General features: G+C 47.1%; 2 protein-coding genes across 2 annotated transcripts in view; one reads left to right on the top strand and one right to left on the bottom strand.

Moving 5' to 3' along the window:
- Window positions 1–22,165, top strand: part of CYFIP2 (cytoplasmic FMR1 interacting protein 2) — a 75,038-nt gene that overhangs the window by 23,285 nt on the left and 29,588 nt on the right. The window contains exons 9-23 of the mRNA XM_077824591.1: window positions 83–187; window positions 2,201–2,292; window positions 5,780–5,897; window positions 6,785–6,904; window positions 7,419–7,544; window positions 7,903–8,069; window positions 8,473–8,620; window positions 8,957–9,110; window positions 9,654–9,810; window positions 10,810–10,906; window positions 11,830–11,906; window positions 13,512–13,620; window positions 14,012–14,131; window positions 15,099–15,298; window positions 15,607–15,694. Coding sequence (XP_077680717.1) covers window positions 83–187; window positions 2,201–2,292; window positions 5,780–5,897; window positions 6,785–6,904; window positions 7,419–7,544; window positions 7,903–8,069; window positions 8,473–8,620; window positions 8,957–9,110; window positions 9,654–9,810; window positions 10,810–10,906; window positions 11,830–11,906; window positions 13,512–13,620; window positions 14,012–14,131; window positions 15,099–15,298; window positions 15,607–15,694 — 1,878 coding nt within the window. The remainder of the gene's footprint in view (window positions 1–82; window positions 188–2,200; window positions 2,293–5,779; window positions 5,898–6,784; window positions 6,905–7,418; window positions 7,545–7,902; window positions 8,070–8,472; window positions 8,621–8,956; window positions 9,111–9,653; window positions 9,811–10,809; window positions 10,907–11,829; window positions 11,907–13,511; window positions 13,621–14,011; window positions 14,132–15,098; window positions 15,299–15,606; window positions 15,695–22,165) is intronic.
- Window positions 16,919–17,587, bottom strand: FNDC9 (fibronectin type III domain containing 9). The gene has a single exon (XM_077823585.1). It carries the CDS (start codon window positions 17,582–17,584, stop codon window positions 16,919–16,921), a length of 666 nt encoding a protein of 221 aa, XP_077679711.1. The 5' UTR covers window positions 17,585–17,587.

Here is a 22,165-nt window from a genome sequence, read left to right as displayed (position 1 = left end):
AATTCCCTTCTGACCTATGCTGTCTATTTATCGTTTCATCACAATGACTCTAGCCTCTCCTGTTGTCTCCGTGTCCTTCCAGGTGATGGGCTTTGGTCTCTATCTGATGGATGGGAACGTCAGCAACATTTACAAACTGGACACCAAGAAGAGAATCAATCTTAGCAAAATAGACAAGTTCTTCAAGGTCAGTGGCCTGTGCAGGTCAGGTTTCAGATTGCTGTCAATTAATGATCCAGCCTGCTTGGGTGTGATTTTTAAAGCAAACAACAAACATATTTAAAGTTCAGATAAAGACCTAAGGATCCTCAGCCTGATCCAGGTCCTTCTTGTGGCGACGGAGACAGTTGGATTGCCATGGCTCTGGGTGAGCAGGTGGCGTATTTCTGATAGTCGTTTGTACTCGCTGGAGAAATACAGGGTTTTCCGGCCCTATTGAAATTCTAGTCCAATTCATTATGGTTTCTGAGGTTAATGATTGGCTTTTCTTTTCTCTTTAGCCGCCATTGACAAAAGGAGCCAAACAACCCTTTGCCTTGCTTTATGCACCCTCATTTCATCTGGAAATCAGAGCCCCTGTAGGGTAGAAATGTGAATTGGAAGCGTGTGTTGGCTTGAACCTGCACCTCAAAATGCTCAGGAGGTTCTGTAGAGAATTAATGCTAAGCTTTGCTGGAACAATTTCACTCCTTTCGTTCTGGGCTAGCCTGTGGCTGTATGCCATGCTGTGCTCAGGGAGTGGGTTGCAAAGGGTCTGTGCAGGAATGGGAGCACCTGGATAAGTTCCGCCTGGTTCCTCCTGGTTTCCTCCTGGGACTCTGCGTGTATGCCAGGATGTCCACCCATACCAGCCCAGCTCCGTTGGCTGCTGCAGAAAAAGCAAAGGGCTAAGTCCCTGCACTTATTCTGCCTCTCTTTCCCCTCTGTGGGTAGTCCAGTACCTAGCCCTTAGCAGAGTGTCTGCAACCCCTGGCTTGGGTTGCAGTTGTTCCCTCAATAGGAGAAAGAAAAGGAGGACTTGTGGCACCTTAGAGACTAACAAATTTATTTGAGCATAAGCTTTCGTGAGCTACAGCTCACTTCATCGGATGCATTCATAGGAGAGCGTCTTCTCCCTTCCATCGCTTACATGCCCAGAGCCAGCCATAAATTGGCCCTTTAGATTTGGGTCACATCAGCACTAGCAGACATGGTAAGATCTGGCATTGAATAGTTGTGGCTGCAGCAATGAATAGGAGAATAAAGCATGTTTTCCTTATGAAATGTATTGTATCCTATTCACTTCCCATTAGCTATGGTAATACTTACCGTTAGCTTTCCGTCCACTGAGTCCTTTTGCCAATAACTTCCCTTTCATCTAGTCCTGTTGACTTAATTTTCCTCCTAAAATGGGGGGGGGGGAGTGAATCCCTGCACTATTAACAATTTCTGCCTCATTTGAGTGAAAATGAAAACCAACCTTGTACTTAATGGATGAATATTGCTCAACCACGAAAGGATTTTGCCCTCTTACATAGGGCTGCTGTTCGCTGCCTTGTCACTCTCATCACTTCCTGTCAACCCACGGTGATGTTAGTGTAGGAGATGCGTTGAGCCCAGGAACTTGGGTTAGACTAAAGCATTTAGGTCCTCAGGAGTCTAAAGTGTTGTGTGCCACAGACAAAGAAGAGGCGAGACCAAGCTGCCACCAGTGCCCGAGGCCCATGCAATGGCTGCATCCTTGTCCGTTTCTGAAGTCAGCAGGAGCCCTTAATGCTAGCGTACTGCTTTATTTCTCTTTGAGGGGGCGGGGGGGACGGGCTGAGTGGTTCAGGGTTATTATGTATTTATCTTTTCTATACATACACTCTTCTCTCTCCAGCAGCTGCTGGTGCTTGTGTATGGCCCATTGCCTAGGGACTCCCGGGGGCTGGAGATGTGGCCCTGTACATTACTGAGCAATAAACAGGGTATCACCAAAGCCAGGGGCCGGGAGGTCTATGGCAGGATGATCCTCCCTATGTAAAAAGCCTGGCATAAGTTTTCAGTCATTTTCATCATCTGGGATGCCTGTGCGTCCGGGTGTGCACCTCCCCTTCAACTGGCAGGCCCAATCCAGCACCTCAGGGGCAGAAGATGCCTTCTCGTGTCCTTTTGTGTTGCTCTCCAGCCAAAGGAAAACCTCTACCATATTTCAACCCTCTTATGTTTTCTTTTCCAGCAGCTGCAGGTGGTTCCCTTATTCGGCGATATGCAGATAGAACTGGCCAGATACATTAAGACCAGTGCTCACTATGAGGAGAACAAATCCAAGTGAGTGCCTGCCGTAATGTCTCTTGGCTTCCATGTGTCCGGAAAGGGAAGGGAGTTGTGACACTCCTTCTCTAGTGTGTGAGGTCTGTGCGTGGCTGGCTCCAGGGGCCCAAGTGTGCCCAAGGGTGCTTGGGCAGGAGTGCACAGGAGCGAGCATGCCTGAATGTGAGGTCAGTTGTCTGTGCAGGCGTATACGCGTGTGTGTGAAAGACAGGTCGTTCCTGCAGGCATGAGTGTGTGTGTTTGTGTGTGTGTGCAGGAAAGTGAGAATGGGGACATATAAGTGTGCCTATATGTAGGGTGCACTGGGTGTGTGCTCACAGTCATTGGGGAGTGTGAGTGTGCATCCATGTGAGTGTGCGTGGGTGGCTGTGAGTTTAGGCACATGAGTGAGAAGGCACCCAGGAGTGTCATATGGCTCTGTGCCCATGCTTGTGTGCTTGCACAGGAGGGGGGCGTAGCTGTGAGTGCCGGTCTGAGTGTTCATGGGTGTGTGGGCACTCAGGTGCACAGGCTGTGTGAATGTGAGTGATGTGTGCCTGCTCTGGGCAGATTTTAATCCACATTTTTGATCCGGGGTACAAAATCCTCCAGAGCATGAACACAGCACTGGATTCTATCTGTGCAATAAGCAGGGCACCTTTTCCAGTGGAAGCAGTTACAGTGAGCCACTCCACAGCCCTTCCCCACGCGGGAGGTTTTCATATGGGACACAGGGAATGAAACATGCACCTACCAGTCAGATCCATTTGACGTGAGTTTCTTAATAGTGGTGATTCCATTTTCCTCAAACAGTTTCTTTCCCTGGGGTTTGGTGGTGCTGTCGGTTTATGGAATCATCTAGGATCTGGATTCAAATCCAGTTTAGCTCTCACGTGAAATGAGTGTGAAGCTGTCAGTTTAGATCACATCACATACACATACAAACACACCTGTCTGCACGGTTTGGCGCAGTGGTCAGTTACTGCTCCAAAGCACGTCAGAGACGGATGTGGATATCCCTGTGATAGGTTGGGATTAAGGTGCATTTGCAACTTTGCACATGGCACATAAGCAGTGCCTGACTGAGATAAGCTGTTGTCCCAGGTATCCATCTGGCTTTCCGTGAGCATTCTTCTGTGGGACCAAATAACAGAAAAGCAACACAGAAATGTGCTGTGCTGCTTTCGTGTCTCCACTGTCCCAAGGAGCCTCTTAGGCATTGATTGGTTCAGTCCTTGATCATTCCTAAACCAACATTGTCCTCTGTGTTAAACTGCTACTGCTGATTTTTGTGAAGTGGACTCAAGTCCGCATAAAATGAACTAAAGGCTTCAAACTCGTTCGCTTCTCTCCTCAAAGTGAAGTGGAGCCTCAAAAGTCATTTGTTCACTGATCCATCCACTCTAGCTACCAAGGCTCTTCAACGGTCTCATAAAGAGACCAGTCTCCTTTCATGGGGCTAGGAAATTACTCAGTGTTTATCACCAGGCTTTCATTTATATTCCAGTTTCACAATGGAGGCCAGGCACACCTAGGATAGGCTTCCACTCCTCCCGTGCTGGCTGGAGGTGTCCTCATGCACCTTCCCAACCAAGAATGTATCTGACCTTCCCTCACTCTTTGAGTTGTTTGCACAATGTTAATTATTTTTGCACAAGGAATTTTGAAACATTGTGGGTGGGGTTTCAAAAATTCCCACCAGAACTTTTGGGGTTTTTTGTTTTTTACAAAAAAGCAGGTTTTGAAAACATTTTGGGAAAAAATTTTTGGTTGGTCAGTCCAAGTTTTCAGTTTCCGAAAATCAAAACTCAGAATTTTTTAACAAAATGTATCAGTAAAAAATGGAAATTTTTGACCAAAGTGAAAATGTTTGTTTTGATCGTAAAGCCATTTGTTGATTTTAAAAAATGTTTCAATGAAAAATTTCTACCAGCTCTCCTCATTTTGCCATCCTAGAGTCTAATTAGCTGACTACTTGTCTGACTAATTACGTTTCTAATGTGCCCATCACCACAGTACATGGGCACCACATATCTCTCCTCGCCCTGCCTTGCTAATACACAGGTTCCTTTTTCACACACTTCCTAACTGAAGTTGCATGGGACTTTGGCTACAAAACTGCTCCAAGTGTCTATGTGGGGGGGCCATTTATTCCCTGCACCCTTTTAGACTTGCATTTTCATGATTTTCCCCCTTTCTGTCCCTTCCTCCCACCTGCCTCACTCCAGATGGAATTAATTGTATTTTTCTTGCACGGCATTTTATTTCTTCCCTATGGACTACAGTATATGTGGCAGGATGGGCTGGTGCAGCACCGGCCATCCCTGTTAACCTGCCGATTCTCTTGTGGGAAGCACAGGACACTGAAACGGGTAAGAGCCGAGTAATGGGATTCTGGGATAGCACCATCAAGCACTTACCAGAACTTCAGACACCACAAGTACCTGCGCCAGGAGCTTTTGTGGACATAGTCTCATAGGAATGCTCCCACCACAAGCAACTTATTCAAGTCCCTCTCCTGTGCACAAGAGCGTCAGGCAGCACCTAGCCACGGAGCAGAAACAACACCTTGTGTCATACCGTGGCCTGTCACGCGGCATGAAGAGCCAATTCCGAATACTTGAAGCAGTTGCCATGACGATAGTTCATGAGAATCCCATGGGCTGACATTTGTGTGCAGAAAACGTTTTTGCGATAAGGCCAAGTTCCAAGACTGGATAGTTCATGATCAGGAATATGGGGGCTAAATTCATTGAATGGACCTAGTTCTTATTTCCACTAATACTCTTTTATACTGGCCATGTAAAGGAGCCAGGACCCTCACTTTAAGGTCCTTTAAAGACTACGAAAGAGAATCCTGGCCAATCAATTGTTCTCTGCATATTAAATTATATACAGGTTTTTTGCTGGGGTAGGAATAAATAATCCAGGACCAAAAGAAGAGCAGGAAGGAAGCAGCGTTCCTTGCTGTCCACTGCTGTGGTACCCCACTATTGTGGTAGAAAACACAAACCAGAACTTCAAGGCTGGGCGCACAGAGGATGATATTGTCCGGAGATGGTTATCCTCAGGGTTGGGAGGTAGGGATTGGGAGATGCACAGCCTGTGTTGCTCCTATTCGTTCCCTGAGCACTCCCCTTACAGCAGCATGGATAGCAGCCTAGAGATGGCTGGCTGTTTACTGCTCTCCTGGCTGGAAGGTAAGTACAGCATGCCCATCTGCATTACAAGGGCAGAATTGAAGGAGGCTTATCCTGGCAGAAGAGGTAGATGAGAACCCGGTGTAACACCATGTGAACCAGCCTCGGGACGGAGGAAGACCGTGCATCACACACACGCTTTGTCCAGCGGCTCAGGGTGGGACACGGGAGAGGACTGCTGCACGCTGAGTCCCGATGCTCTGAAGGTGACAGGCTTTCAGAGCGCCCAGGGAAGGCGGCAGCTGAGCGGGAGGTCGCGTTCCGCTGGGTGCCCTCTCCGTTAAAGAGGCCGCTTTTCTGCCCAGGTGGATGTGCACTCAGAGCAGCATCAGTCCCCAGTACAACATCTGTGAGCAGATGGTCCAGATCCGAGACGACCACATCCGCTTCATCTCTGAGCTCGCCCGCTACAGCAACAGTGAGGTACGTTTGGGCAGCGGCCGCCTCCGGCCGCCACCTTAGATGGTGGGTGTCCCCCGGGGTGAAGGAGGAGGAGTCCAGTGAATGGTACAGCACGTCACATCCATGTTCCATGGGGGGTGAGAGAGACGCGAACTACCGCTGAAGTCATCAGTAGACGCAAGTCATGTAAACTGGATGAGCTTCTAGGCGTGCTGCAAAAGCCACTTATCTCTTTGTTACAATACTCCATTATTGACAATATAGTTCATATGAATAATATTGCAACAAAACATATATAATTCATTGTGTGTCAGAGCACCTGGAGCTTTGCACCGGTGTCTTTTTATTATTTAAATTGAAATAAATAAACTACCTGCCAGGGCTTTGGAGAAAGATTCGTGGGAGACTAAAGGACCGGTCTTGCTCTTTGGATGTATTGGCTGACTGAGTCCTTTCATATTTGCCTGTGATTATTATTTGCTACTGGGTCATCATTGCTAATTATGATCTAATTGGTAGGGTGCCAGACCTTGTGTATGGGTGTTTTTCTGTTGTTATTTAAAGGATTCACAAATTGCTGGCTTATATTTGGGGCATCTCAGGGAAATCTCTGAGACACTGGGATGATAAGGAAGGAGTTGTATTTTCTCTTATGTTATAGGAGAGACACCACTGAGTCCCAGGTCTGTAGGAAATACGCTGCTTGTGCGCTTACTAAGAGTCAAGTTGAGCTAGGATTGTAACAATAGTTTGCTTTTCCTGTGGGGGATACGTTGCCCGTTGCATTTTTGGCATTTCATCTGGGAATCAGGGGAGCTAGACCTCTCATTCCATAGCTTGCAGTCGTGGCTGAAGAGCATGGCCTTGGGTTTATGACTCTAATTTTGCCACTGTGTGGGGGTCTCCAGGTGGTCACCGGCTCGGGGCTGGACAGCCAGAAGTCAGATGAGGAATACAGGGAGCTCTTTGACTTGGCTTTACGGGGACTGCAGCTGCTCTCCAAGTGGAGCGCCCATGTCATGGAAGTGGTGAGTACCAACAAGGGTCACATCCCCACCAGGTGCTTGCCTTGAGGGCTGGGAATTTTTCACCGTCAACGAGAAATGTGAAAATTTAGTCGACTGTTTTGAAAACAGTTTTCACTGAAATTCTAAGTTTTCATTGAAATTTCAAAATTTGGCTTTTTTGTCACCATTTCTAAAACGGGGGTGATGCTGACAGTTGTTTTATTGAGAATTCTACGAATAAACATTAAGGGTCAGCTTGATGTTAGAAAAGTACAAGAACTTAATGCCAATGGCCCAGAAGTCATTAGCAACCCTACAATAAACAAAGCAAAGTGCTCGCACACCATGGTGGAGTCAGATCTGGAAACAGCTTGTTTTCAAGCTTCCCAAAGGAATTATTATCTATAAACAACAGGAGTGGAGGCGAGGGAGTGTTTGTCTAAAAGGATGGAAAGCCCTCTTTGCATGATGTGCCATTTCAGTCTGCTCAGCTGTGCTCCTTACAAGTTGCGTTGGTTTTGTTTTCTCCTTCCAGTATTCTTGGAAGCTGGTACATCCCACCGATAAGTTCTGTAACAAAGATTGCCCAGGCACCGCTGAGGAGTATGAGAGAGCCACTCGGTACAACTACACCAGCGAGGAGAAATTTGCCTTTGTGGAGGTAGGTGCTAAGAGTGGCTCGTTTTGTCCAAAGGGATGGTCAGCCCTCACAAGGAAGGGTGGTCTCATGGCTAAGGCAGTAAGATGGAGACCTGGGTTCAATTCCCTGCTCTGCTATAGATTTCCTGTGTGACCTTGGGCAACTCACTTAATCTGGGATTTTCAAAGCCATCTAGGGGAGTGACACACCCAATCTCCACTGACATTCAGTAGGAGTTGGGCACTTAATTCCCTTCACAATCCCAGGCTTCATCTCTCAGGGTCTCAGCTGCAAAATGGAAATAATACTCCTTCCTTTCCCACCAGAGTTACCTCTGCGAATGCAAGGAAACTTATCTAGTTTTGTTCCTTTTACCCAGGTAATTGCCATGATCAAGGGTCTGCAAGTGCTGATGGGCCGGATGGAGAGTGTCTTTAACCAGGCCATCAGAAACACTATCTATGCAGCCCTGCAAGACTTTGCCCAGGTGACCCTCCGAGAGCCATTGAGACAAGCAGTCAGGAAAAAGAAGAATGTCCTGATTAGGTGGGGCCCAAAATGTAACTTAAAGCATATCTCTATTTAGTGTGGTCCTGTCTGCAGCCCAACCCCCATGGGCGACCCTCTGTGTGGGCAGCCCTTCCACAGCTATAACCAGCCATACGCCACATCCCAGAGCCTACCGGTGCGCCTTGCCCAGCACTCGTGAGCAACACACCCGTAACGAACCAAGGTGAGCTGCTTATCCTCATGTGACCAACGCACCTGTAACCATCCGATGGGTACAGTCCAACCCTGGTGAGCCACCCTCCCAAACCTAGCCGGTGCGAGTACCCATCCCACCAGGTGTCCATGCACAATGTGTTTTCCCTCCTCTTATGAGCATGACGTTGGGCATTTTCTCCTCACATTAAAGGCAAATTTTAAAGTTTTGCTTTCACCATCCCAGTGTCCTTCAGGCAATCCGGAAGACAATCTGTGACTGGGAGGGAGGTCGGGAGCCCCCTAATGACCCCTGCCTGAGAGGCGAGAAGGACCCCAAAGGTGGATTCGATATTAAGGTTCCTCGACGAGCAGTGGGTCCATCAAGCACACAGGTACGTAAACCGTCTCCACTTCTCCAGGGAGTCCTGGGGCCATAAAGTCATCCAGCGGTGGCCCATTCTGGGGGTTAGTTGTTGGCCCCTATAGTCTTCTCTTTTCCAAAGTCTTTGCATATGTCTTATGCAGGTAGCTCCCATTGTTGCCTTTGGTGCATCACTTGTCCTACAATACATGCTAGGGCCATCTTCTTTGTGGGTCTCAAATTAATAATGGAAGCAGCCTACAGGATCCAGCCACTGGGTGGAAACTCCCGGGGGGTGGTGGGGCTGGTTGCCTATAGAGCACCATGTGCTGCTGTATCAGTCAGGATGCTGCTGGTTGTTTTAAAGCTTTACATGGTGCGGACTATGCTGGAGTCGCTCATCGCAGACAAGAGCGGCTCGAAGAAGACTCTAAGGAGCAGCTTGGATGGGCCAATAGTCCTGGCCATTGAGGAGTTTCACAAGCAGTCCTTCTTCTTCACCCACCTTCTCAACATCAGCGGTGAGGTTATAGCAGAGGTGGACTTGCACCCGGTCCTGTCCGGCTGCGCTGCACAGATGGGACGGGCATAGGCAGCCTGGTCCGACGGGTCATCTTGCTCAAGAGTGGCCTCGCCAGCAAATTTTACTTTGAGTCAAGGGTTTGCACTGTGGTCTGATTTCAGGCGTGTTACCAGATCCTGGCCACCTCTTAAGTGAAGATGAATGCTGCAGCGCTAGCAAATGAGGGGTGGTCTTGTGGGTAAGGCTCTGGGCTCTTTTCCTGGCTCTGCCACAAACTCCCTGTGTGACTTTGGCCACGGTGCCCCAGTTATAAAGTGAGGATCATAATCTTTTCTTCCTCCTACCCGTAAAGTGCTCAGGTACCATGGTGATGGGTGTGGTTTGAGAACTGTGATGGAATAGAATAGCTGAACTGCATTTAAAATAAATGTTATGCCTGGCCTACAGGACCTGCCCTTTGCTGTAGGTTTCCCCTAGTTCTCTTGCAGACAGTAAACTCTGTGTTCTCCCGGTGTGGGGGAAACATCCTGTCTATTTCCAGAAGCCCTGCAGCAGTGCTGCGATCTCTCCCAGCTCTGGTTCCGAGAATTCTTTCTGGAGCTGACCATGGGCCGTCGGATCCAGTTCCCCATCGAGATGTCCATGCCCTGGATTCTCACGGACCACATCCTGGAAACCAAGGAACCGTCCATGATGGAGTAAGAGCCTAAGGGTGGTTGTGGGTGGGTTCATTAGCTGGACTTCAGGCACTAAGGAGCCTATCCTAGGGGACAGAAGTTTTATAAGAGGATCATAATAAGTATTCAAGTGTACATGTGACTTTGTGATACAGTGGTGCATGACCGGGCCTTTTGTTCTGTTTGTAAACGCCGAACACAGTGGGGCCCTGGTCCCTGGCTGGGGCTCCCAGGCCCTGAGGTAATACAAGTAATAAATAATACTCACTCTTATGCCATTTGTTATGCATTATAACTGCTTCCTTGTGAAAGAAATTGTTTTCTACTCTAGGGGCAGGTGCAGCAGACGCTAAGGTCCCTTTGCAAAGCTAGAGAAGCACAGAAGTTTCTTAAAGGGCAGACAGTGAATTCCCTGGCATGGATGGTGGTGCGGGAGACCCTCAGCTAGCAGAAAGCCAGCTGTCCTCTAGCTACTTCCAGCAACTGTGATCTAGGGACTGTGGGGGGAGTTTCAGGAGCTGGAGTAGGTGGAGCTGAAAGGCACGAGGTTAGAGAATTCTCCATTCCAACAGACGTGGCTGGGCTGGAGTGGTTGCAGAGGGGCCATATGCCTTGTTCTGGTGCTTGGTGCAGGAGCACGTCACAATCATCACCATATGTGGGGTCTGGAAGGAATTTTCCCCCAGGTCCAATTCGCAATGACCTTGGGGGTTTTACACTTTCCTCTGCACCTGTGGGTCACTTGCCAGGATTATCTGGGTATATCTCGATTCATCCTTCCCTTGCCACTGCGGGCGCCTTGGGCACCAGTGCACCTTGGTCCCTCCTGTTCTCTGCCTGTGGTACATCGTAGTCTAGTCTCCTGTGGGCTGCAATACTTTGGTCTCATTGCGATTGTTGGGTTGAGTGTGTGGGTGGTGGGTGGTGGTGGTGCCCTGTGGTTTATTGGAGTTGAGATTAGATGATCCATTCTGACCATAAACTCTATGACTCTAACATGAACTGTTTTCTTCCCCTCAGGTACGTGCTGTATCCCTTGGACCTATATAATGACAGCGCATATTATGCCTTGACCAAGTTTAAAAAGCAGTTCCTATACGATGAAATTGAAGCTGAAGTAAGTTCTGTTCTTCTTTATTTGTCTGACTGTGCTATGAATGAAGAGCTCCCTCTCGCTTCACAAACGTGTCCTGTTTGACTGAACAGACCAATTTTTCAGTGAATTAATTAGAGGTATCCCCTAAAAAAGTAAAATAAAATACTAAGAAATATTCAAGAGAAGGCTACAAATTTCCAAAGGAGCCTTTGTATTCCTGCTGACCAATGGCCCAGTCGGCAATCAGCTCCATGTGGATCCAGTGAAAGCAAAATATTCACGTTTGGGGTGTGTAAAGTGTAACTAATGGCCGAAGAGTCATGGGATGTCAGCGGGGAAAGAGGCAAGAAAGGACATGGAGGGCAATTGTTTTCAGCAAATAGTAAATTTGCCAAAAAATGCATTTTTCTTCACATCAAAACTATTTGCAAATTGGAATTCGAATCGTGTCAAGGCGTTTTTTTTTCCGTAACTGTCCAAAGCCTTTCATTCCGATGTTTTCGAAAGAGGCTCTTTTGACGTTTCGTTTTTAATTGATGTCTCATTTCGCAATGCCATTCAAAATGGTTCCTTCAGCTCGTTTCATTTCAACAAGAAAAACCAAAAAATTTTGTTTCAGTTCAAGTCAACATTGTTTTCCACTCAGCTCAAACTGAGAGATAAAGGGCACAGGGGATGGGAGAGGAAGGCTTTACGGTAGGATTCATAACAGGCGAGAAACATAAATGCTCAATGGTCTGCATTCCTTTATCATGAGAGTGTGGAAACCCCTCTGCTAGGTGACAGGAAATGTAGGGTAAAGTGCTTCGTTATGGATGGCGTTTTATTAAAACAGTGGTTCTCTCTCTCTCTCTCACACACACACACACGCTCACACTTGTTCTAAGAGCCTATTTCTTCTATGTTGTTTATACCCTTGTGATGTATATTTCTTTCTCTGTCAGGTGAACTTGTGTTTTGACCAGTTTGTGTACAAGTTGGCAGATCAGATCTTTGCCTATTATAAAGCAATGGCTGGCAGGTATGAGAATCCCGTTGCTGCTGATTGTTATTACTGTTTGCTCTGAGGTATCCTCTAGCGGCTCCAGGGAGGGTTCAAGGATGTGTTGTTCTAGGTCCTCTAGGCACACAATAAAAGAGACAATCCCTGCCCCAAAGAGCCATGATCCTTCTAACCATTTAAAGGCATACATGGCATTGATGAGCCAGTCCTACCCTTGCACGGTGGCCGTAATGCAGAACCTTGGCTTAACACAGGGTACAGTGCGGGGAGGAACAAGGAGAACCCCTAAAGGAGAGCTTCAGCCCCTGTGCGACCACAGCCAGCAAGAAAATGTCCAGGATTTGCCTACAGATATCCCCAAATTACATTCACCCTGATGGAAGACTGGTGGTCTCCCACCAACAAAGTCATTCCCTGAAGCAGCCCATCAAGAAGGCAGCCCATCCGTGCAGGAGTCCCAGTGTCAGCTACCCAATAACTGCCAACACTTACACGTGTCAGAACCGGCAGTTCACTCACTGGGCTTGTCTAGACAGCGAGTTAGCGTGAATGGGAGTAGGTCCGTGCATACTTGGGAACTTTTAGTGTGCGGTAGCAGGGCCCACGCAGACTGTTAGTACATGGCACACCGGTGCTCTCTAGATGTATGCCCTGCCTTGCCGCGCACGCACTCTCCATTTACACAAGCCATTGGTGGTGTGTCCGAGAACGATGGACAGCAGGGTGGCAGATAACAATGGCAGCTGCGAGTTTGACGAGGTGGGGGTGTCGAAGAGTGACTCACTGGCCAGCGTGCCGCCTCATGGCTGGGACCTGCCTTTCAGGACCTGCCCCTCAGACTCCACCTTCCAACAGCCATTCGGCCCCTGTGGTGGTCTGTCTCTTCTAATGACTCGGTGCTCCAGCCAGGTCATGTTCAGTTCACTCCTTCTGGGGTATCAAGTGTCCACTACATCCTCCACCCCTCCCGGGCTGCTCTTTAACCCCACTCTTCTTTCAGAGTTGCGGGTTCCCAGGCATTCCCTAGCGTCCCCAGGCAGACTCCAAGCCAAGCCACTGTTGCCTGCCCGGGGCTTATGCTCTTAGACCCTCTGGGTTCTCTCCATCTCCCTGTTCCTCTTCTGGAAGACTGACCCAAGAGGCTACCCAGCTGGAGTCTAGACCCTGTTTCAGGGCCCACTACGGGGCTAGCTCCACCCCTGTGGGTGCCTTCCGCAGAGAGAGGGAACTCTAGCCCCCTTCTGCTGAGCCTTCTCTCCCTGGGTATCTCTCTCCTCACTGGCTTGAGCTTCTTCTTTGATGAACATCTAGCTCCTCCCCAGCTGAGACTGATAATAAACTGCACCTAGCATGCCCTATAATTACAGCCAAGTGGCTGCCTGAACGTTCAGGCACCTATTAACCCTTTATCTACCAGTGTGGGGTTATACACCCCCATGACAGAGGGGTATAAAAATATGGTTAAAGAGAGGGAGGAGGGGTTGGGAGAACCCTCCCAGCTCATAAAGGGGATGACTCAGAGAAGGCAGGACTCAGAAGGGGGTGTACTTGCCCTTGGAAAAGATTAAGAGGAAGGAGAAGGGATGATGGGGCAAATGCACTGATAATATTTTCCTTTTCCAGTGTCTTACTGGATAAACGTTTCCGGGCTGAATGTAAGAATTATGGCGTGATTATCCCTTACCCGCCATCCAATCGCTACGAGACGTTACTCAAACAGAGACACGTCCAGGTACAACAGACACAGCAGCCTCAGACATTTCTTAAAGGTCTCATGGTCTCTAGGGGATTTAGCCAGGTCCTGCTGTCAACTGAAAATGTCAGTGTCTCGGTCATGTTCTATTGTTGGGTACAGTCAAGATTAATGACAACAGATTTCCTATATTTAAGAAGTAACCGGAAAACTGAGTCAAAAGCATTTATCATTATTATGACAAGGCATCAGGAAAGATTGGTTATTTACCTTCCAGGTTCCGAACCCCCTTTTAGATAGAGATAGACCCAACCAGCGAAGTTTGGATCCAGATCAGAACTTTCTCCACCTTCCAGCTGGTTTGGCTCTGGGGCTCTAGTTTGGATCCATCTCCCCTTTTCCCACTAGTATCTTTTCCTCTTGTCCACAGCTGCTGGGTAGATCAATTGACCTGAACAGGCTCATAACTCAGCGTATTTCAGCTGCGATGTACAAATCATTAGACCAGGCCATTAGCCGCTTTGAGAGTGAAGACCTGACCTCCATTGTGGTAAGCTCAGTGATTGTTTGAAAGGGCTGTAGAATCAGAGAGTATGATATACTGATGTAGTATGTATATACACCATTGTCCATTACCGCATTGAAATCACATATACAGTAGTTTTCTCCCCATTTGTGAATTCTCTTCTCTTCTTTCTGTCCTATCTTAGGTATTTCTAGGGCTCCCATCATCCACAAAGGGACTATATTTGGGAGTTTCATAGTGGGGGATCTTCACAGAGCACAGATGGTAGAGTCCTGTGATTTGGGAGAAGAAAGTCCTGAGTTTAATTCCCCCTGCTGCATCCATGTGGCTAAACTCTGGCTTAATGTGCCTGTGTGCATATGGTTTACAGCTACTGATACATTGCAGGACCATCAGAGTCGAGTAGTGTAAAATTACCAGTTTCCACATGCCAGGGATTCTGCTGTGAAAGGTGTTATTCTAGCAAGAATGTGCTCTGTGGGGAACAACTGCATTTTCCACCTGTAGGAAGGGAAATGGTTGAATGGGACCCCTAGAGTGCAAGTACAAATGCCCTTAGACTTTTGAGTTCAAACAATGTCTTTAATATTTGACAGGTTTCAGAGTAGCAGCCGTGTTAGTCTGTATCCGCAAAAAGAAAGGGAGGACTTGTGGCACCTTAGAGACTAACCAATTTATTTGAGCATGAGCTTTTCGTGAGTATGCATCCGATGAAGTGAGCTGTAGCTCACAAAAGCTCACGCTCAAATAAATTGGTTAGTCTCTAAGGTGCCACGAGTCCTCCTTTTCTTTTTAATATTTGATACATCCTCACTTGGAAGACCACGTGTGTGTGTGTGTGTCTATGTGTATAATCATAATATGTATGTATCTAAGTACACTGTATTTATAGTGTGTATATGTATAATCATCTTCTTGCTGATCGAATAAGACTTCTGTTATGATCTTGATAATACATAAAACCCTGCCGCTGTTGCTTTGCCTGGTGCAGGAGCTGGAGTGGCTCTTGGAGATAAATCGTCTGACACACCGGCTGCTGTGTAAGCACATGACTTTGGACAGCTTTGATGCCATGTTCCGAGAGGCCAATCACAACGTCTCTGCGCCTTATGGGCGTATCACCCTGCATGTCTTCTGGGAGCTAAACTTCGACTTTCTACCCAACTACTGCTACAATGGCTCCACCAACCGGTAAGAAAAAACAACAAGAGGGGGCCTCTGGAGGCCCTGTTTCAAAACTGGATGTAACTCACAGCCCCCGCATCCACCACACAAAACGCCCACGGTCCACGCTGACAACGGCAGGTTTCCAGTCTGTACCAAGGCAGGAGTGTTTTCATTTCCCATGTGATGCACCATGGCATTGTAGAGACAAGCTTTAACCTCTCTGCTCTGCTTAGCCTTGAAAGAACAATTCAGGGTTTGCATGCAACAAACAGTGTGGTTGGACTGAAATGCAATTAACAGGCACTGTCGTTTCCTCTCCACACTCACTGCAGGTTTGTACGGACAGCAATCCCATTCACCCAGGAACCACAGAGAGACAAGCCAGCCAACGTCCAGCCCTATTACCTCTATGGATCAAAGGTCAGTAACGAGCCACATCAGCCAGGAAGAAGGACTTTATTTAGGGAGGCTGAACAATGAGGAAAGCAGATTGTACACACAAATCAGTCACCAGGTGGGAAATGCCAGGCAAGGTTCATTAGCAGAATGCCAGAAACACACAAGTCGGCTTGGCTTTGCTGAGACCGAAAAGCTGGGCGAGGCAACCAGTGTGTTGCCGCTTTGTCAGTTCTTCTTTCCTCCTGAAAGCATCAGTGTCAGAGTGAGCCGAAAGGCCACAGCCCTGTGTTGATGACTAACACTGGGACAGAGCCACTGAACAGCCCCTGTCTAGAGATACAGAGATTAGAATGGATTGGGTGAGACTCAGCGAGTGGCTCCCCTCCCACCCGGTTATCGGTACCACAAGAGCACTGGGATCCCTGTAGTCTGAAAGGTGAATTATTGAAATGATGGTGTGTGTATATATCAGTGTCAGGCAATCTATCAATCAGATGTATATGGCAGACTTGTTTACATAGAACTGGGGAGGCCTGGGAGGTAATGGTAGTGGCTTTAAGAGTGAGTTTTATTACCAGGGAAAGGTGACTGAAGGCCCTATGAGATGACTGCACAGCACAGATACAGCACGTGCAGGGACACTGCAGGCTTATCTAGTCACCTAGGAGTAGATGACTCAATATTCCATTCCTAGAGCCCCGAGCTACCCATAACCCCACCCAAAATGGCTGATTGGTTTTCCCCTGAAGCAATTCCGTAGGTGAAAGGTGCCCTGAAGACTGAAGTCCCCTAAGCAGGGCCAAAGCCTGTGAGGTGACTGCAGAGCCAGAGAAGGCCATGAGAGTTGCAGGTACTCAGACCTTCTCGGGATTTGGTCCCCAGTGACTAAGTACAGTACAGGCAGCTGCACTGCAGGGCGTAACTGTAACAGTCCCAGGACTTGTGCTGTCTCCCACTAAAGTCTAGGGAAGTTTTGCCTTTGACCTCAAAGCAAGCAGGATCAGGCCTACAGTTTAGTTCCACCTCTGAGTCCATGTAAACCTGGCCCTTTCTGCAGGGGGTGCCTGCTGTCGAGGGGCGGCTGTTGTCGTGATGCCATTTTCCACCCCAAGTTCCATCCCAGGGCAACGTAGTACGAACACCGAAACGTGTCAGGTCAACGTTTGCAGCATGAGAGCAGCCCCACTGAAATGAAAAACAAATTGCCGGGCGTTCCCCGTGCTGGGAGCTCCTTTTATTTCCCTTTCATTTGAACCCGTGCTGAGGTAAGATGGCCCTCTTGTCATCACTGCTTTGGATTGGAAAGAAGCAGTGGGGGGACCTATATGGGCTCTCTGTCATGATACTGGAACTCCTCATTAGGATAGCCGTCATGGGGACTTCCAGCAGCTCCTCCGTCAGTCCAGTGCTCAGAGTCCCCTCAGGCGAGCTTGTCTGTTCATCCGCTTCCCTCTCTGGGTTGGCACTATACTGCCTCAGCCTTGACACTTTGTGACACCTTGAGGACCAGAACTGCAAACAGCCATAGACCAAGAAGGCCGTAAAGCAGAGGAGCAATAGGCTGCTCACCATCCACATGGAGGTGGCAGATTCCTGCTTCAAGCCGCGCAAGGCCCCCGGGTGCTGGTCTAGAGTGTGGAACGTTGTACAGTGGTTGCTGGAGGGGTAGGAGTTTTTACATGTGATGCACAGAATGTAGACGGTTGAGGGAGTAAGTCTGTGGAGGACCAGGGAGCTAAGGGAGTGGGGGACCCTCTCCTTGCGATGGAAGCTCTGGCGCAAGTGGCCCGCAAAGACACTGTTCCAGTTGGGACGGTAGATGACGTGGTAATAGTTCTCCGGGCAGGGGTTGTTTGTGGACCAGGAGACAGTGGCTCTTGTGTCAGAGATGTTGCAGACTTCAATGTTCATAGCGGCTCTGAAAGGAGAAGCAAGGCAATGCTTAATGTACTGGGCCTGAGCCAAAGCCTATCGAAATCTGCTGGGCTCTTTCCACTGACTCCGAGGCGCTTTAGATCAGGCCCATATGGTCTTCAGAAGTAAAGAGAATTCGTAATAGCTAAAGCTGGGTAAGAAATGCAGAGACACGTTTGTGAAAAATGTTCACAGCTTTTCAGGAAGACTTTTTACTGACATTTTGTATTCTATTTGTAAACTTTTCATAGAAATGTCAAAAATTCAATAGCTTTCTACCAGTCCCACAGTTCAGTGGCAATGGTTATTTCCAGCAGTCCTGGTTTACTAGAATAGAACTGATAAATTCAACATTTGCACGTATCAGTACAGTTCTGCCAATAGCACTCTCACCTCTGTCTTAGATAATTATATAATACCTATCATCTCACGGTCTTCAATATATTTACCTTCCCAACAGCCCTGTGAAGTAAGACCGTGCTATTGCCCCATTCTAAAGATGGGGAAACTGAGACAGAGAGAGGCTAAGTGACTTGCTCAAGGTCATACACGAAGTACATAGCAAAGCGAGGAATTGAACCTGAGTCTCCCAAGACCCAGGCTAATACCTGAACCATTAGACCATCCCACCTCATGACTAGAAAGTTACCCATCCAAAATAACAAATGGGACGTGGGTTTGTCCCTGATGCTCAGATCAGACATTAAACCTCTGTACCTCGTTGCTGGGTTTCTAGCTAGAAGCTTTTGCTCCCCAAGGAATTTAAAGAAGACTGCAAATTTGGTTAACTTAAACTAGTTACTGATTCAACACAAGTCTTTCTCTTGCTTGAGCTTCCAATAAACATTTGGACTGTAAATCAAAGTTCCGTAGCACTCACTGGAGAAGTGCCCGGTGACTGTCGTATTTGCCTAAACACTCACTGCATTTTCAGTCGCTAACTTGTTGCTTTAGAAAGCATCAGGTCTTCCGATATGTCATGTGTTGTGCCAGTCAGGGATCCTGACTGGGGAACTTGCTTGCTACTGAAATGCAAATAAATTCAATAACAACAGTAGTCAAATTAATAAAATATAGTCAGGAAATAGACTTTTACCACCATGCGTATTCAGCAGGTGAATTTTATTGAAATCTACCATTTAGCTTCAGTCAGGGATTATTTTGTAGAGCCCCTCTAGTGGGTCACCTAGTCCCTTTCCTAACTTCACTGCAGGATCAATTCCTCTATACAAATTAATTTCTGTAAAGCAGAAACGTTCAGCTCTTCTCTCCCTGCTGTAGGCAATATTTACTTCTTTGCTAACTAGATTAACGCTATCCATCTGGATTTTCTCTCTTTTAATTTGCTTTCTTTCTCTTTTCCTATGTTATTCTTTAATTCAAGAAACATCTCACCTAACAATTGCTCTGTATCCTACTTTCCTCTCATGAACAGCTAAATACATGCACACATAACTGAGTAGCTACCTAATCATTGAAAAGCTATTTACCTTTCTCGGCATTTATCTTAAGCAGTGGCCAATAAATGTTCAGTCATGAGGCATGAATCTGAGCTTGCGATGCCTTGCCTTCCTCTCCACAGCCAGAATCCCTGGATAACTCCCTTGGTTGCGGGCTGATTAAATCCATCACCTCGCCATAGTCTTGTATTATACCCTTCTTTGATTGCATCATCACTCGCCATAGCAACCAATAGGAAACTGTAGTCAAGCATCTTTCAATGAATTGGTTAGTGCTGTCTCTAAAAGCTTTTGTCTGGGAGAAGTATTTGTCCATAAAGCTGAAAGAACCAGACATGGTAGTTTTGTTTTCTGGCTTTTTTTTAAAAAATGGGGGCTAATTAGCAGGAAAGCGACTGCAAGCAGCCAGCCCCCAGCCTCCTTTTGTCTCAGTGCCATTTTCAGTTCTCTAAATGGCTTTCGTAGGTTCAGCGATTCCAAGGCCAGAAGGGACCATTGTGAGCATTGCATTAGACTTTTCACTGCTAGATAGAAGAGCCCATTATTAAATATTTGTTCCCCATGGAACAGATCTGACCTGTCAAGGTCCCTTGCAGTCCCACATTTCTGTGATTCTGATTCTACGGAGGTACTTATCGTGATAGACTCAAGGAGCTCCGTTGAGTTCGCTTAACAAAGAGAAGGTTAAGGGGTGACTTGACCTACATGGTATAAAGCAGATTCTAATCTTTTAATCCTCTCTTAACCCTCTCTGATTTATTAACACCCTTCTTGAATTGTGGACACCGGAACTGGACACAGTATTCCAGCAGCATTTGCACAAGGTTCTAAAAGAAAAGAGTTTTAATTCAGGCTGAGGAAATATGCCTGCACATACAGGCGTTTGCTTTTTCTGCTTCCAAAGCGCTGTCTTGACTCTGACGCTTGAGTCCCATTTGTTCTTGTTGCTCAAGAGGATGATGGCTTGGCAGTCTAAACGACCCTCCCTGGGACCACAGGTTCAAATCCCAAGAATGACACATTGGGCTCCATGCAGTGCACTTTCAGATGAGATGCTGAGGTTCCCAATATGCTTTTTAGTAAGAGGATGGGGACTGCTGCAGTGCTTTCTCCCAGCACTATAACAAGGTAAGGTACTGACACCCGCTCACCCTGAGGTGCCAGTCTTTCTGGGAGGCTCTGGGAAGGATTTGGAGATTCTTCAGGGTCAGAGATGCTGTAGTATGTAAATATAAAATACCATTTCCAGTAAAGCAAAGTGTCGCCTATTAAAACTCTGTCACTTAGATTCATAGATTCATAGATATTTAGGTCAGGAGGGACCATTATGATCATCTAGTCTGACCTCCTGCACAACGCAGGCCACAAAATTTCACCCACCCACTCCTGCAAAAAACCTCTCACCTATGTCTGAGCAATTGAAGTCCTCAAATCATGGTTTAAAGACTTCAAGGAGCAGAGAATCCTCCAGCAAGTGACCCGTGCCCCATGCTACAGAGGAAGACGAAAAACCTCCAGGGCCTCTTCCAATCTGCCCTGGAGGAAAATTCCTTCCCGACCCCAAATATGGCGATCAGCTAAACCCTGAGCATGTGGGCAAGATTCACCAGCCAGATACTACAGAAAATTCTTTCCTGGGTAACTCAGATCCCATCCCATCTAATATCTTAGTGGCTTGTCTTTAATCTTAAGATCTTGGTGACTTTTAAACTGTCAGGAAAATCTAGCTGACATTCTGTCCTTCGCCCAGGCTACAGGGGCATCGGCTGATCTTTTCTCCAGGTACTCCACTTTGCCTGGAAGCAGCCCTGGCTGCGATTTTCAAAGGCATCCAACTTCTATTGAATTTCAATGGGATCTAGGCAGGCTCCTTTCAAAAATCATAGCCACAGGGGCCTAGAAATGACTCTGTCCCATCTGGTTAGAGGGAAAGATGGGAAGGCAAATGTAGGATGTGCACAGTGTAAGCTGTCGGAGTCACTGGTGATAAATAGGCTTGGAAGCATTTGATTTTTATTAGTAAATGTATGTAAACGTTGATTTCACCAAACACACATGCAAGTGGACAAAAGAATATTTCCATCGATAATAACTGAAATGTACAGATAGACAAAATAAGAAACATGCTGCTTGAGAACCTCTTAACGTTTGATTTAAGGATATTTACTTTGTATATTTTTCCATGTGGTGTTGACAACTTGTGTGGTTATAAAGCTTTAACTTTTGTAATCTCGATGTCTACCATCACTAAATCATTATTGCCCGGCACACACCCCACAGTGTCTGACCTCCTGCATAATTTCCCCTGACTGTGAAAATTTCAATAGATCAAAATTAAAAGGTGCGTAAAAATAAACATGGATGTTATCTGTCAAAGTGATAACAAAATAAAAATCAAATTCTGCCAAGCCTAGAGATAAAGGGGGAAACGAAAAACTTGCCATAATAGACCCAGCACTTCCAGGCAGTGTCTCACTGCTGTCTGAAGCAGAGCATCTGATGCAGAGTTGCATCCTATGAAGTGAGCTGTAGCTCAGGAAAGCTTATGCTCAAATAAATTGGTTAGTCTGTAAGGTGCCACAAGTACTCCTTTTCTTTTTGCAAATACAGACTAACACGGCTGTTACTCTGAACCCTGAAGCAGAGCAGTAAAGGGAGCTTGCTCTGGATTAGAACTTTCATAGAATCATAGAATCCTAGAATATCAGGGTTGGAAGGGACCTCAGGAGGTCATCTAGTCCAACCCCCTGCTCAAAGCAGGACCAATCCCCAGTTTTTGCCCCATATCCCTAAATGGCCCCCTCAAGGATTGAACTCACAACTCTGGGTTTAGCAGGCCAAAGCTCAAACCACTGAGGAGTTCTCAGTCACTGGAAATGAGTCTGCAGTCTGTGAGCACTCCTTCAGATGTCAGCAGCGAGTGAACGCGCCAGGCAAAGTGGAGAGTAAAGAAGTATTTTACATCAGGAAGCATCCGCAGCCCCTGCTCTCCACTTAGTCATCCCATTGCTTGACATTTTAGCTTTATCTTCCAAGGTCAGGCTGCCTCCCTTCTGTGTCCATCAAACAGCCATTGGCAGAGCAGGGATGGAAATACTCATTGATGAGATGAAAGTGA

Source organism: Eretmochelys imbricata, chromosome 8 (genome assembly GCF_965152235.1).
Source record: "Eretmochelys imbricata isolate rEreImb1 chromosome 8, rEreImb1.hap1, whole genome shotgun sequence".
In the NCBI taxonomy this organism is placed as follows: Eukaryota; Metazoa; Chordata; order Testudines; family Cheloniidae; genus Eretmochelys; species Eretmochelys imbricata.
Note: the sequence above shows the minus strand (reverse complement) of the source record. Positions and strands in the feature narration are given on the sequence as shown.

Bases quoted from the DNA above. Each gene is read 5' to 3' on its own strand.
- FNDC9 (XM_077823585.1), bottom strand. From the start codon at position 17,584: ATGAACATTGAAGTCTGCAACATCTCTGACACAAGAGCCACTGTCTCC.